The 15578-nt window shown below is 46.4% G+C and overlaps 4 protein-coding genes across 10 annotated transcripts; 2 read left to right on the top strand and 2 right to left on the bottom strand.

Moving 5' to 3' along the window:
• Positions 1-18: 18 nt before the first annotated feature.
• On the top strand, positions 19-5506 carry arpc2 (actin related protein 2/3 complex, subunit 2). The gene is made up of 10 exons (XM_061267119.1): positions 19-229; positions 1384-1418; positions 1549-1661; positions 2503-2548; positions 2627-2813; positions 2883-2976; positions 3133-3259; positions 3401-3501; positions 4487-4587; positions 5111-5506. Exons 1-10 carry the CDS (start codon positions 156-158, stop codon positions 5130-5132), a joined length of 900 nt encoding a protein of 299 aa, XP_061123103.1. The 5' UTR covers positions 19-155; the 3' UTR covers positions 5133-5506.
• A 352-nt stretch (positions 5507-5858) lies between these two features.
• LOC133144327 (keratin, type I cytoskeletal 18-like) lies at positions 5859-8071 on the bottom strand. The gene is made up of 8 exons (XM_061266918.1): positions 7608-8071; positions 7438-7520; positions 7095-7251; positions 6857-7018; positions 6667-6792; positions 6335-6555; positions 6233-6267; positions 5859-6145 (listed from the first exon to the last, which is right to left on the bottom strand). Exons 1-8 carry the CDS (start codon positions 7983-7985, stop codon positions 6084-6086), a joined length of 1224 nt encoding a protein of 407 aa, XP_061122902.1. The 5' UTR covers positions 7986-8071; the 3' UTR covers positions 5859-6083.
• On the top strand, positions 7606-13346 carry LOC133144212 (keratin, type II cytoskeletal 8-like). Of its 7 annotated transcripts, none has more exons than XM_061266789.1 (11): positions 7606-7745; positions 8042-8171; positions 8763-9092; positions 9204-9412; positions 9488-9548; positions 9846-9941; positions 10027-10191; positions 10259-10384; positions 10455-10675; positions 10771-10796; positions 12807-13346. In XM_061266789.1, exons 2-11 carry the CDS (start codon positions 8070-8072, stop codon positions 12890-12892), a joined length of 1422 nt encoding a protein of 473 aa, XP_061122773.1. In that variant the 5' UTR covers positions 7606-7745; positions 8042-8069; the 3' UTR covers positions 12893-13346. The 7 variants fall into 7 exon arrangements, with proteins under 7 accessions (XP_061122773.1, XP_061122788.1, XP_061122757.1 ...); XM_061266804.1 differs by lacking the exon at positions 7606-7745 and having other exon boundaries at positions 8001-8171; positions 8763-8850; positions 8938-9092; XM_061266773.1 differs by lacking the exon at positions 7606-7745 and adding an exon at positions 12348-12465 and having other exon boundaries at positions 8001-8171.
• A 32-nt stretch (positions 13347-13378) lies between these two features.
• On the bottom strand, positions 13379-15578 carry LOC133144412 (G-protein coupled bile acid receptor 1-like). The gene is made up of 2 exons (XM_061267100.1): positions 15440-15578; positions 13379-14487 (listed from the first exon to the last, which is right to left on the bottom strand). Exon 2 carries the CDS (start codon positions 14431-14433, stop codon positions 13390-13392), a length of 1044 nt encoding a protein of 347 aa, XP_061123084.1. The 5' UTR covers positions 14434-14487; positions 15440-15578; the 3' UTR covers positions 13379-13389.

The raw sequence follows: 15578 nt of genomic DNA, 5'->3' as shown, positions 1-15578 counted from the left end.
GAGTGCAACATACACGGAAGTAGCAGGCGGAAGGAGCCTCGGCGGAAGCGCTCTGCTCTCGTCTGTCAAGAGAGGAAACATTTAGCAGCAATATCGTCACTTCATCCGATTGCAGCGGTTATCTGCCCACTCCGTCGACGCCAACACCCGCTGCGATGATCCTGTTAGAAATCAATAACCGCATTATAGAAGAGACGCTGTCGTTGAAGTTCGACAGCGCATCAAACGGGTGAGAATCAGCGTTACACCTGGCTAGCAATGCTAACCCGGGCTAGCTTCCCTTCAGCAGAGCCGTCATTGTACTAGCCATCATAAATGGTGCATGGACTATGTTTAGCGGGCCTGGAGGATGCATGGATGCGTACAGACACAGATGAGTCGCTAAAGTAGCGTACGAGTGCGATACATTTCCGTGGCGATCGGCTCCGACTAAATTGCCTCGAGCTGGGGTGTGTCTCTGCGATCGTTGTCTCAACCCCGCGTAGCCACCCCACTTCATCAAACATCCTCTGAAGCAGGAAGAAAACTCACATTTGTTGTCTGTTTCACACCGTGGCTCGGTAGATAATCTACAAAATTGAAATTTAGAAGGAACGCCATTTAATGCTTCAAGCTAACTGGTTTCCTTGTTGAACTTTTTTTTTTTTTTTTATGTTTTGAGTTGACACATAACCCAACACCAAGTACGCTTCATTAACTATGCCTACATTTATCTCCAATAAAACTAAACACATCAATAAATGTGAGGGAGTACCCGTAACTGGATGGCAGCTTCCGCATTCTTGAAGTCAAGCTGAGTCAAGTCCGCTCCACAGCCAGATGCAGTCTCTTGGAACCCTTACTAAGACTAGGCCCCTATTTTACTTTGGAAAAGTCTCAGTCCCTGAGAAAAAACAATATTTACTGAAATATTAATGAGGATTTCTTCTCAAATTTCTCACCAGCTTAAGCTGTGCTTAAGCAGCACAAAGCTGCTGCAGGAAGAAACGTCTTGAATCCTTTTGGATGACGTTTGTTGTAGTTTAATCACGTTGCATTTTTGATGGATGGGATGGCGCTATCTTAACGCCACTCAGAATAGCTCACAAGCAAAGGGGGAAATGTGATATTGTCTGAGATCAATTAAAAATGGAAACACTTGCATAAATGTCCAGAAATAGTCAGACTAGGAAGAAGTTCCACTGACTCGCAAATGGACCTGTTTAATCCTTTGTCGAATCATCATTGATAATGACTGTGATAAATCGATAACGGTGTCTTCCATGAGATGAATGTTGGTCATTATTAACAATAACTTATTTGAGGTCATACCCAAGAATGCGATCTCATTTTCAAAAAAAAAGTATTGGTGAGCGTTGCTCTAACTTCATATCTTCCTTGCAGAACCAAGCCCGAGGCTGTCGATGTTACATTTGCAGGTAAGGTGGTCTCACTTAAACGTGTATTTTGGACTACTCCGCCCGCCTTCCTCCGACATTTTGTGTACAACAGACTCTACAAATTGTTCTTAGTTGCCAATGTGCGCCCTAACGTCTTTCTCTTCCGTAGACTTTGATGGCGTGTTGTACCACATCTCCAACCCAAATGGCGATAAGACCAAAGTGATGGTCAGCATCTCTCTGAAGTTCTACAAGGAACTGCAGGAGCACGGGGCTGACGAGGTACAACACGCGCTCACCACAGTTCTCCTCCTCAATGCAATGTTTCGATCAGGTTTGAGATGCGTGGAGATGCTCACGTTTAAAAGAACAAAAACAAAAAAGAAGGTTGAATGATGTCTGAAGCGCCAAGAGAGCTCTGCTACCATGTAAGGGAAAAACACACAGCCGCAGAGGCCCCTTGTAGAAACAGGAAGTGCGTTTGAGGCGCGCTCACCACAGGCAAGGAAGTGCTGACAGACTTTGGCTGCGGCCGAGGCACTTTTTTTCTTCCGAGAGAAGGCTGACGAGAAACAAACATACTCCCATTCAAATCAGGTCGATGTTGGTCGGTGTAAGCTTGCCATCCCCAAATAGCGAGAATAGAGTTCAAATTTTGAATGACAGATTCTTGGATGTACCATCGACCCTTTTAGAGTAGGGGGGGGAGGGAGTATTTTGGGGGCGCGGCTTAGCTGGAGGCTAAAGGACTTAGCTCGACAACACAGGTTCTCATATTTCAACAAATTGTTTATGTAGGAATGGGTACCAAAAAAAGTTGTTTCAGTGAATATGTGAGTGAAATCACTCAACGATCGTAAGTCAAATATATGAACTTGAGCGCCGACTTTTCTTTCGAGCGGTCACGAGTGCCATGACGGCAGGGACATAAGCCGAAGATGTAGCGGGCACCTTACAAAATTGAAACCGTCGTCCTGATGGAGCAAATCAGACAGACGGCAACCAAAACCGCAACAAGTCGACATTTTTTGACGTCAAAGTCGAATCGGAATCCGCTTTATTGGCCATTGTACTTGGCCACTGTTTGATCATTTTAAACACCAATATATGTTTCTGTTCTCAGCTGCTGAAAAGAGTGTACGGAAGCTTCCTCGTTTCACCGGAAGCCGGTATGTTCATGTTATGCTAATGTTAGCTTCAGGCTAACAAACGCGCCGTACCTGCTACCTAATAACATTTGCTTTCAGGCTACAATGTGTCACTCCTCTATGACCTGGACACCCTACCGGGCAACAAAGACGAGGTTGTGCATCAAGCAGGGATGCTGAAGAGAAACTGCTTTGCCTCCGTTTTCGAAAAGTACTTCAAGTTCCAGGAGGAGGGCAAAGAAGGCGAGAAGAGGGCTGTGGTCCACTACAGAGATGATGAGTCCATGTATGTGCAAGAAGGAATTTTTTTTTTTTCCCACCCATAGGTGACTATTTGACACTTTGCTCGCCGCAGGTATTTGGAGGCCAAGAAAGACCGGGTGACGGTGGTGTTCAGCACAGTGTTCAAAGACGACGATGACGTCATCATCGGCAAAGTCTTCATGCAGGTGCGCAACATTTATGGCGGACGTTATTCTGGCAGGCAACGGAGACAAGTCCATGTTATCATTTGTTCTTTTGGTTTTCAACACAAAACGGATTTCTCAGTATGGGTTGCAGAAACTCAAACAAATTTATTCCGTCAACTTCAAATGTTCACGTAGGAGTTCAAAGAGGGCCGGAGAGCAAGCCACACAGCCCCGCAGGTTCTGTTCAGCCACAGGGAGCCGCCTCTGGAACTCAAGGACACAGACGCAGCTATCGGGGACAACATCGGCTACATCACCTTTGGTGAGTGAGCGCTTTGCTAAGGCGCATGTCTTTAAGTTGCAAAGTGACAATAGAGGGCATTCTATTCGATATTGCCTTTGCGCCATTCCTTACGCGTGCGTCCCCGTTGCCTTTTGTTTTGGGTTTTTTTCTTCTCTCTAGTCCTTTTCCCACGTCATACCAATGCCAACGCCAGAGACAACACCATCAACCTCATCCACACTTTCAGGGACTACCTGCATTACCACATAAAGTGCTCCAAGGTGAGTTTGAATCCAGGGCAGATGGTGAGCTTGCCAGAAGCCCTTTTTTTTTTTTGTTGTCTATGTTAGAAGTCATTCAATGTCAAACTGAGCCCCTGTTGCTTGCATGGTATCATTGAAAAAAATAAATCGATCCACAGCTCCCTTTGTTCCCTGACCGCACTTGTAATTGATACACTCACTCTCCCGAATGAAAATGCCATCAATCCCTTTCAATGTGGCCAACAAAAATATTCTCAATGTTGTTTCAAGGTTTCGAATCACCGCAACACCATTGCTCATTTATTTAGCCTTAATACAGATTTGTTAAATACGTCTTGCGAAATTCTCTCATTTATGTTTGGTTGTACGTACAGTGAACTTCAGAAGAAACCCTTGTTATACTTTGTTTGGGACAAAAGGTTGCACCACGAGGTAGAATCTGCGGTTATTACACAATGGCATTTTTGGTCTCCTTTTAATGACATGCTTTTAAAGAGTCACTCTAATGGTACGTTCCATCCTCCGCTCCCGCCACGCGCATTCATCAGTCAGCTTTTAGGGCAGCCGATGGGCGTTTGAGTAAACACGACTGCACCTTCCCTAATGGACTTTTTTACAATTGTAAATACTTCTCAGACCATTTTCAACCACTTTAATTTCAGGTTCGTGTGTGGCTTTTGTGAGTAGGATGTTTTTTTTGCGCAGACGGACTGGAGTCAGCGTGGGCAGGTTTATGGCTGGGGCTGGGTGTGAGTGGGTGGGTGGCTGTGTGTCTGTCTCTCCCTCCCTATATGTGTGTTGAGAAACATGACTGTAACGCACAATAGAGGGTTTTGTTCCCATCCTTATCTGCTGGAGTGTTGCCCAATGCTTATTGAGCTAAGGCATATATTTAGCATGAGATGAAACCTCTCAACTTGGGAAACTGTCAGCAATTATTTTTTTTTCTTTTTTTTTTTTAAAACAACCCGAGATGAAAATGTCTATGGTGTCCTTTCCACAGGCCTACATTCACACACGCATGAGGGCCAAGACGTCAGACTTCCTCAAGGTGCTCAACCGTGCTCGACCAGACGCTGAGAAGAAGGAAATGAAGACCATTTCGTACGTAGCCTCTACTTTGTCTCCCAAATGTCGGCCGGGTTTCCATCGAAAAGTGGCTCAAATGGTCACAAGGTGTGTGGCTAGGAATTCATCGGATGGCTATAGTTGCAGTATGGTTTCACAGTTAATCAAGCATCCATCTTATGTGGAACCAATGAATGTGTTCCTCGCAATTGACTGCGACAATCCAAAAGCTACTGTCGTCACAAAGAGAGAGGAAAATCCACAAGATGATACACACGTGTGTGTGGCTTTTTCAGAGGTAACAGAGACCGGCCACACTTTGCTTTATGGCCACAAAAATCAATGAGGTGCATTTGCAATACATGATGCGTGTTGGTGCGGTTCATGACAACTAGTTGTTGTTCCAAAGGAATTTGGATCGGGCGAAAGCCTCCGCAGTTGTAAATAGCGTGCAGATGGTTTTCATGGAGTTAAGGTGGAACTGGAGCAGCCCACGCGGACATTTCCTCATCAATAGATGCAGCATCATGTTCAGCTTTGATGTGACTTGCCTTTCCAGCGGGAAGACCTTCTCTCGCTGACAGCTCCGATGAAGCCGTGGCCACTCGCCAACGCACCACGCTGCGACTCAACGGCACATTGGACAGGCCTCCGAGATGCCTCCAAACGCCCCCACACAGCCCACCCACTCCGAATGATCAAGTTTTCTTTTCTTATTCTGTGTAACAAAGTTCGTATCAAAAGCCAAGGCTCAAGGTAATGGAAACAGGGCATTCCTTGGATTACATACTTCAAGAGCACCATTAGTCCTATCCAAATACTCTAACCTACATTACATTTTTGATACAATATAATATCTTTTTTTTTCATTGGTACTCTTATTTGACATTCACCCCTTCTGCGCTTTCATGTCATTGTCATTTGAGGAAAATAAATCAATCAAATACCACGAAAATCATCTTGGATTGTGCGTGTGTAATACCGAGGTGTCTGTATTTAAATTGAAAGGGAGTCTGCTGGGGTGGATTATGCCAGGCACAAAAGGGATTAAATAAGACATTTGCTGGCTTGAGTCAAACAGCCCCCAAGTCAATTTGTTTGCAAGTTTGAGACGAGATTATTGTACAGTATCTACTTTTCTTTGGTGGATTTAAAAGATGTGCCTTGGCTCAATAAAGGTTTGGATTGGTAACACTCAATTGAAAACATTGCTGATGAAATTCAAACGCAACAAATGTCAGAAGAAAAAGACAGTAAATGATTTTTTTTTTTTTTTAATGTTTTAAATTCAAGAATGACATTTAAAAAAAAAAAAAAAAAAAGTATTCTTTATTCGACCAGGATTTCAATCTGCAGATGCATCCACACCATTGGATCAAGCTTTTTCCTCTTCGCCTTGATTCTTGGCCTTTTCCTCTTCAGACTCAGAAGAGAAGCTCTTTGTAATTTGGGCCTTTTTCCTCACAGCAAGGTCATCAGTTGGCTCGGTCCAAACTTCTTCTTTGATTTGTGGAGCTTCTGATGGAGCGCCTTCATTTTCTTCCTTCATCACTTTGTGCTCCTCCTCCTCCCCCCCCGTCAGGCTTTTGCTGGTCTTTTGGAACAAAACATAGCGAGTCAAATTTCCCCTCAAACTTCCATAAATGCTTGTTTAGTTCTTCCAATTCGGTCCAGGACTCACCATGAGCCAGACCGTGGTCTAAAGAAAAGTCCGCCCTGTCAAAAGAGAATACAAACACGTTTTCACCGAATGCCAAAGAAAACGTGGGAGGAAGGCTCCCACCTGTCGAGATTGTCCGACATCAGCTGCTGGTAGTTATCGATCTCGGACTCCAGTTTCATCTTGACGCACAGCAGGTCCTTGTTCGTCTCCAACTGGCTCTCCACGTGCGTTCTGATCTTCCTCAACTGCTGTTCCAAGTCCAAGATTGTCCGGTTGAACGGGCCCAGTCGACGCCCGTTGTCCAACTTGGTGAACCTCAAGCTTTCCTCCAGATTGAAGATCTGGAGACAGTTGAAGGTAGGTCTTTTCATATCTTGTCAGATCTTGAGATGAGCTCTAGCATATTTTGAATTTATATCATTGATGGATCTTTGAATTTAGTAACGACTCACCGTGCTGCGTGCACCCTGAACCTTGACCTCCAGATGTTGTTTCTGTCGAAGCAAATCTTTGAGCTCCAACTTGCCCGACTGCAATGCTTGGGCATTGCGGGCCTCTTCAACCTTGATGTTTTCAAACTAAAGAGAACGCAAAGTGAGGTCAAATAACAGCAAAGACATGGCGAGTCCAGACGTCTGGTACCTTGCTCTGGTAGCGATCTTCGGGCTCCTCCAGGTTCTTGGTGGCGACTTTGTCGTACCGCTTGCGGATATTGTTGACAATCTCAGGCAAGTTGGAGTCGGGCGTTTCAATCTCCACCTTGATCTCAGAGTTCTTGATCTTCTCACACAGGTCATCCACAACCTGCAAAGTACGAGACACTCGAGTCCCAAAGTGGATTGGGCTCTTCATTTTGGCGGTGTTGACGTTAAGACTCAACGTTTTTGTGGTCCTGCTCGAAGATGGCGAGTTCGTCCTTCACGAGCTGAATCTCCTTCTGTGTTTGTCTGTTGCTCAGCTTGGTGTCCTCAATGTTCTTCTTCAAGTCATCCAGGTCGTTTTCAATCGCCTTCCTGGCCTTTGTCTCATCGTTGAGCCTCAACGACAGGAATGGGACTCTTAGTACTTCAAAGACCTTTTTCCAAACGTTTATTCAAGTCGAGTCTTTTGAGGAAGACAACATTTTATAACTGAAGAAGAGCATCTAAAGGTCGAAATTTGACACAAATTCCCAACAATTTGAGGAAAGAAATGAACTGAAGAAGCGGAATCTGGAGACTGACTTGTTCATGAAATCAGCATTGGCCAGTTTGGTGTTGTCAATCTGGAGCAGCAACTTGGCGTTATGCATGGTGACCTCCTTTATCTGAGGAAGTCAAGTTGTGGCACGTTAGCAGACTTGAAAAGTCGGAGTGCGAAATTCACCTCATCCCAATGTAAGAGTGACGTCCACCTTCTTCTTGAGGTGATTGAGCGGCTCGTCAAGCGCTCCCCAGTCGCGGCCCTCCGCCGTTCTCCTTTTCCCCCCAATCTCCTCGATCTCTTCCTTCAGCTGCTGGTTCTCCTTCTCCAGCTGCTTGACTCTGCCCAGGTATCCGGACAGCCGCTCGTTCAAAGCTCGCAGCGTCTGTTTGTCATCCGCAGGGGCCGGAGAAACGGGGGTCGTGACGGGGGTCGTGACGGCACCGCCGCCGGCTGCGCGGATCCAATCGGAGTGCTCCGATTGGTTATTGCGCAGCACGTTGCGCAGCCCCTCCAAGCTGGCCACCGACGCCCTGGCGCCTCTTCCGCCCGCGCCACCGAACATGCTCGCCGCGCTGGTTGAAGGCATGATGAGAGAAGATGGATGAGCTTGACAACGCAACTTGATCCTTTTATTTATTCCAGGTGCACTGATCCAATCCGCCCCCTGGGGATGGATGGATGGACGGATGGACGGATGGACGGATGCTATTGGCTCATGGCTAACATCCAACCTCCTCGGAATTCAGTTTTTTTTTTTCTGTTGCGCTTTTTGGTCAGTAGTGGTTGTAGAAATACTTTGTATATTTACTTTTGCAAGTTACATTTATAAGTTCATATTTATTTTATGACGAATTTAGTCCTGGTATCATTTGACTTGTTGCATTTTCGCAACAGGCTTGGCATTTGTTTGATTGGATGAAAAAGAAAAAGCTTGCTACATCTACAGTAAAATTCATTTGGACTTTTGTGCATTCTTTCTTTCTTTCTTTCTTTCTTTCTTTCTTTCTTTCTTTCTTTCTTTCTTTCTTTCTTTCTTTCGTTCTTTCTTTCGTTCTTTCTTTCTTTCTTTCGTTCTTTCTTTCGTTCTTTCTTTCGTTCTTTCTTTCGTTCTTTCTTTCGTTCTTTCTTTCGTTCTTTCTTTCGTTCTTTCGTTCTTTCGTTCTTTCGTTCTTTCGTTCTTTCTTTCTTTCTTTCTTTCGTTCTTTCTTTCGTTCTTTCTTTCGTTCTTTCTTTCTTTCTTTCTTTCTTTCTTTCTTTCTTTCTTTCTTTCTTTCTTTCTTTCTTTCTTTCTTTCTTTCTTTCTTTCTTTCTTTCTTTCTTTCTTTCTTTCTTTCTTTCTTTCTTTCTCTTTTTATTTTGAAAGGACTTGAATCCCGTCCTTCCACCTTTGGATTGGATGCAGGCAGAGGCGGGGGGAGGCAACAATCGTCCCAAGCCTGCTTTAAATGGAGGTGAGCCGGTGCGGTGGAGCCATCCCGCTCCGATCTTCTTCCCGTGCGCGTGTCACTGCGTTCTCTCGCTGCTTGCCATGTCCGAAGGAAGAGCTGACAGCAGCCAGTCGTCCACCCCCGACGGCGGCAGCGCGACGCCCGCCAGAAGCGACCCGAGCGACAACGTCCACTCGGCGGGCAAGTTCAGGGAAAAGGACGACATGGTGGCACTCAACGATAAGTTTGTCAGGTTGATTGAAAAGGTACACTTAGTGGTTCGTTCCAATGACAGTTACTTCTGCATCTTTGACTTGTTTGCTTGATAGTTGACCGACCGACCGACCGACCATGGTCTGTCTGTCTCACTGTGTCAGGTGAAACAGCAGGAGGATGAAAACCAAAAATTAGACGCAAAGTTGAAGATCCTCCGAGAGCAAGAGCCGTACGTGGCTAACATTTCGAGCATAGCCATGCAACTGGAGGAGGCGCTGAAGCAACAGATTGACCATTTACTCGGTGACCAGACAAAACTTGAGGACGAGCTCTTTCACAACCAGCAGATGGCAGAGAACAGCAAGAAGAGGTGAGAGCTCGTCCTGACCTGCTGTCTCCTTCCTTCTATACCGCCGCTACACTTCCCATTTCATTCTGGCTTCAGATATGAGGAGGAGTTGCTGAGGAAAGCAGAACTGGAAAATGAATTCATCATCACCAAAAAGGTACCGTAGCGACTCCTTTTGCTTCTACATAAGGTGCCAGGCCAGACGATGGATCGACTTTCGGGTGCTTTACGATATTTCTGGCAGTTGTTTTCAACATTTCCACGCAAGGAACATATCGTGAATCTTCATCAGCGTTTTGGGAAGAATTCCTTGGGTTTGTAAAATGACGATTAGTATTTTTTCCTTTTGAGGACTTCTGAGGCAAAGCTTTATAACAGCACCCTGGTTGGAGGTCACTGCATTCGGACACAGTCCTCGGTATCATGCATGTATTCAAATTGTGCCTTGCAAAAGGATGCAGATGAAGGCCATTTGGAAGCTGTCCATTTCACTCTGGCGTTGGAAGATCTGATAGGACAGCTGGATTTCCTCAGGATGGGCTACGATGAGGTAAGCGGGAGGTTTTATCCCCTCCTTTTTGTTTCTACTCCCGCCCCGCCCCGCCCCACCGACATTGCGGCGGCGCTCCTCGCAGGAAATCAAAGAGCTGCAATCTCAAATCCAAAACGAGACGGTGGTTATACGAGGAAAGGCTAAGCGCTCTCTGGACATGAACGCCATCGTCGAGGGCGTCAAGGGTCAGTACGCCAACATCGCTGCTCGTAGCAAAGGGGAAGCGGAGCATCGGAACCAGAAGAAGGTAAAGAGGAGGAGGACGTCCCGTGTCAGATGATTCAAGACCGCCGATCCGTTCCGCTTGCTTCTAGATGGATGCAATGGTTTTTGAAGCAGGACAGCGCGAGCAGGAAGTGCGAGATGTACGCAGGCAGATCTCAGACACGGCGCGCTTCATCCAGAGGCTCAATGGAGACCTGGATGCTCTCAAAAGAAAGGTTTGTTGACACCATAAGGGCAGTCCCGGGATTTTTCCTTTCCTTGAGGTGCTGGTTTCTCTGCTCGTAGGAAGAGTCTCTGAAGAAGGACGTCGACGACGCAATCATGGAAGGAGACCAAAGCTTGGAGGGGGCCCGCAAGGACATCGGTGAGTTGGAAGAGGCCCTGAGGCGCGCCAAACAAGACGTGGCCGGCCAGATGCGAGAACACCAAGAGCTGATGAACCTCAAGCTAGCCATGGATATGGAGATGGCCACCTATCGCAAGCTGCTGGAGGGAGAGGAGATGAGGTATTGTTGAAGTACTGGCAAATGTGAAATCTTTTTGCCAAAGATGATCAGTAGTACTTCTCCCCAAACCGATTTTCTCCTTGTCTTCATTGCAGAATGGATCAAGTCCTACGCAATTCAGGTAAGAATGTTCACTTAGTTTTGAGCGTTTTATTTCATTCTGTTGTTATGAATTATAATAATATTGAGTTGTATCTGGAAAAAAAAATGGCGCAACCTCCCGCTGCTAACAATACCAATGTTTTATTTGCACTATAGTTGAAAGTAGCAATGGGAAAATGAAGCTTTAAATCAGCTTTATCAACCAGTTGTTGTTTTTGACTGGGCGTCTATTTCGTAAACCCCTTCCTTCCTTCCTTCCTTCCTTCCTTCCTTCCTTCCTTCCTTCCTTCCTTCCTTCCTTCCTTCCTTCCTTCCTTCCTTCCTTCCTTCCTTCCTTCCTTCCTTCCTTCCTTCCTTCCTTCCTTCCTTCCTTCCTTCCTTCCTTCCTTCCTTCCTTCCTTCCTTCCTTCCTTCCTTCCTTCCTTCCTTCCTTCCTTCCTTCCTTCCTTCCTTCCTTCCTTCCTTCCTTCCTTCCTTCCTTCCTTCCTTCCTTCCTTCCTTCCTTCCTTCCTTCCTTCCTTCCTTCCTTCCTTCCTTCCTTCCTTCCAATCAACAGTGCCATCTTGAGGAGTGGAAAAGTCCAAAAATTGTTCCATGAAGCAAATTTGCAGCTTCCTTTTGCCATCACTATAAAAGTGCATTTGAAAGCAATCCTTTTTTCATTTGACTCCACAATTGTGTTCCACAAAATCCAAACGTCTCTTTTGCTTCGATTTGTAAAAGTCCAGGCAGCCAGCACCCAATTGGACTGACGAGTGGAGTCAAATGGTCCTTTGTGACTCATCACGCGAGCAGCAGTGTCGCGTTACAACATCGGCTGAAGATTTCAGGGACTTTGAGGACTTTTTTTTTTTTTAAATATGTCATATTGAGTTTTGGCTTCAGATACTGTGTAAGATTTTAAAAAAAGGTGTTTGGGTACATTAATTAAGGCTGTAAAGCAGCACTTGATTATGATTTATAAGATCCATTTTTGGTTTGTCCAATATTGTCACGACTCGTCCTCGGTTGTTTTCTTCTGTGTAGGTTGTCGTGGTTTCCGTCTGTGTACTCGCCCCTCCCCTCCTGTTGTCACCTCACAAGCGATGTCATCACAGTCACCTGCCGCCGCTCGTTAGCTGTCTCGTATTTAAGTCCTGCCCGCGTGTCGCTCCACCCCCGGTCGGGTCGTTGATGTCGTTTCTTTTAGTGCCTGTCTTTGCCAGTTCTGTTTCGGTTAGCCAGTGTGTCGGTCGGCGGGTCGGTTACGTGATGTCAGTTTGCCGGTTGTGGTAGTTTGTTCCCGGCCGGCCTCATCCTCCCTTCCAAGCTGCTCCATTCCGATCCTGACAACTATACAGTAGGTCAAACGTGCGAATTGACGACATTTGTCTTACCTAAACGAAATAAAGAAACTGACCTATCGCTCAGACATTGTAAAGAGGATCAAATACAGTCGATAAATGTGGGTACATGTTGACTGCTTGAAAAAAAGCGCAGTCCAACTTTGTTCTTTGGTTTTATAAGTGTTCAAAATAAATGAGGAAAGCAAATGTCCCTGACAAAAGCCTGTCTTAAATATTCCCAACAGCTTCTCATTCTTCGGGACGTGTCCACGTTCTTCCCATACGGAAAACGTATTTGTACAAGGACAGGTCATGCTGAAGGAACACCCAGATCCATGCGGGCATCTCATTTCTCCTCACGCCGTGCGTGCATCATTTTAGACCTTGTTTGCACCTAATTTCATTCAAGTCCGCTCTTGCTCCTGGCTCCATCTTCTTTCCACCCACGTGCTACACATAAGAGCCCATTTTCAGTCAGGAAAAGGAGGCACACAATATATTCCAACATCCTCTCTTGCTTTGACGCAAATCCATCTTTTAATAAACATAGCACACATTTGCAGTCCTTATACTGACATTTAAAAAAAAAAAGAAAAATGGAAATTGTACTTCCTGAGCGCGAGCCAACTCTCTGCCACGAGCCTCTTAATAAATGTCCGTATGGAACTTAGGTCAATATTATTCCTTGTGTCTTCTGACTGTAGATGGACTACTCAAGGGAGTGCATCCTTCTCTCCTCCTCAGCTTGCATACCAGTACGGAGATAAACAGCCACCGCTGGGGAAAGTAGGAGTAAACATTGCAGGAAGGCAACTGCTTACAATCATTTCAAGTGCAGCCAAAGGAACAAGAGGCGTGCGTGCGTGAAATCCAACCATGCAACAGTCACATGACCCCGCCATTCTTTGCCAACCTCTACTAGGTGCTCAGCTACTACGAATGAACAACGACGACCACTTGATCAGTAGCAACAACAACATCACCGATGCAACATCCATGTGTAGCAGGGGTGTGGACTTTTCAAATCCACATGCGCTTTTTGAAAGGATTTTTCATCCATTCTTTTGCCAAGCTCACAGACGCCATTTTGAGAAGCACCGCTGGACAGTTTTGGACACCAGTTGACAAGTTCAAGCGCAAAAGCGAGCGTGTAGAGGAAAATAGAGCCGTGCTTATTTTCAAAGTGCCAATAACATCGTCACGTTCTGCTCAGTTGTTTTGGACCTAGAATAAAAGTTTTTTTTTTTTTTATATATATATAAATATCTTCCTCCAAATGAACAAAAGCTACTCCGTATTGTCATTCTCCCTGCCCGCAGACTCCCTCCACGTCCGAATCTTCTGCCTCAACCTGTCTCGAAGTTTCCGCTGCAGCTCGTACGCCGGCCGCGTGTACTGCCGGTTGGCCAGGCCCAACACCAGCGGCACCACGGTCATACTTCCGATCCCCGTGCACGAGAGGACGATGAGCGTATTGGAGTTCCATTTGGTGTCGCTGATCAAGTAAGCCATGCACACGTGCATGTAGATGAGGTAGGGAAGCCAGCAGGCCAGGAAGGTCAAGGACACGGCCACCAGGCAGCGCGTGTAGCGCATGTTCAGCCGCTGCTCCTGCTCCGAAGCTTGGCCGCGCTCCACCGAGCGGTGCAGCCGGCAGATGTCTTTCAGTTGGCCCCGCGTGATCCACAGGACGCGACAGGTCATGGCGCCAATGGTGAGGATGGCGGGCAGGACCAGACCGTAGACCTCCAGGTAGATGAAGGCGTTGCTGAAGACGCGTCTGTACGAGCAGCACGGGGTGACGTTGGCCGAACAGTTGGACGAAAGGGGCAACTTTTGGTCACGGGCGCGACAGCCGTGCCAATCCGGCCCGCTCCAGTTGTTCCAGCCCAAAGCCGGCAGGGAGGCGTACAGGAGCGGCGGCGTCCACACCAACAGCAAGGCCAGGGGGAAACTTCGATGCATCCACAAGTTGCTGTAGTGCAGGGGCTCCACGATGCACACGTATCGCTCGTAGTGGACCATCACCAAGTTGAGCAGAAAGGCCAGGAAGAGGAAGTTTGGGAGAACGTGCGCCACCAGGCAAGAGCCGAAGCTCAGCTGGCGGTCCAGTCCCATCAGAGAGATGAAAGGGAGCGCCACGCCCGTGCACAGGTCCGCCACTAACAGGCTGAGGAAGAAGTAGTTGGGCGTGTTGTGGAGCTGCCGGTTGCAAACGATGCCAAAGATGATCACCAGGTTGGCTAGGATGATGGAAACCGACAGCGGGACGGTGATGGCGTAGATCAGCTTTTCCTGGCTGAGCACCGCGCCAGGCTGGCCGCAGTCCATTCTTGCTCGGGGATCCCTGCCCGCCCGCTCCGTTCCCGTCAACGTGCGCCGACCCTGCACCAAGGAGATATCAAAGGTGTCCACAAAAAGACATTTTATTTCTTCTTATTTTATTCTGCACATTCTGTTCATAGCCACAAGGGGAAAGAAATCTTTTCCCAGGTGGACTTATTAACCTTGGATTCATTAGCAGTCGTACAGACAGACGACTATTAAGAGTTACGTTAAGGTCCAAGCAGCGGCTGTCCATTTGGTACCTGCGGCGTTCGGTGGCAAATACTAAGAAAGCGCCTCACACTTTCCTTAACCTAGCTCTGTGAAAAATGTCAAAGGATCAGATGTCAACATGAATTCTTACAATTAAAAGCTTTGATAACGAAAAAATCCGAGACAAATTCAACATTTCAACGTTGAACTTCAAAATGAAGATATGGGCCAGTCTTCTAGTTTGGCATCCGACTCCAGGGGAGTCAGCGGCTCTAGTCATGAATCTCGCCGGCCGTCACGCAGACTCGCTGAACTTCTTTGGTGGCATTTTGCTTTGATTACTTTTACCATCAACAATTACGGATAACATCAAATTCCACTTTTCTTCATCGCTTTTAGAATCGGAACAAGCTGTTGTCGGTTATATTTCTTCTTCATCAAAAGACAGAATCCAAAGAAGCCCTTTGTTTGATGAACTTCTGCCCACACTACTGATTTTGAAAGCCCTGCTTGAATCGGATTGAACAAAAATAATAATAATTGAAATCTACTAGTGGTAGTTTAGCAAAGACAATAGACAAATATCATTTTATGGAGCAAATAATGGGTTGTAAATGGAGGCTAGTGCTTACGCTAACTTTTTTCAATGGAATCAAACTGCAGTTTATGAAGCAGGGACCAAGCACGCTTCCTTCCATATGACACATGCTCCATTTAAAAGTGTCAATCCCACAACCTTTGCTAGATTACACGTTGAATTTTGGGGAAATCTAACCGAGTCAGTGAAATCCGGTTTTACCTTTCTGAGTGAAGATGGGTAAAGTCGGATCCATTCAGCATGTTATCATCCCTTCTGCCTGCCGCATCTGCCCTCGCTCGCTCGCCAGCTCAGAATGATCATGGCTGCTTCCTTTATAATCTCTTTAGTGGATCCCAAG

Source organism: Syngnathus typhle, linkage group LG2 (assembly GCF_033458585.1).
Source record: "Syngnathus typhle isolate RoL2023-S1 ecotype Sweden linkage group LG2, RoL_Styp_1.0, whole genome shotgun sequence".
NCBI classification, from domain to species: Eukaryota; Metazoa; Chordata; class Actinopteri; order Syngnathiformes; family Syngnathidae; genus Syngnathus; species Syngnathus typhle.
The sequence above is the reverse complement of the archived record's forward strand: the minus strand, read 5'-3'. Positions and strand labels throughout refer to the sequence as shown.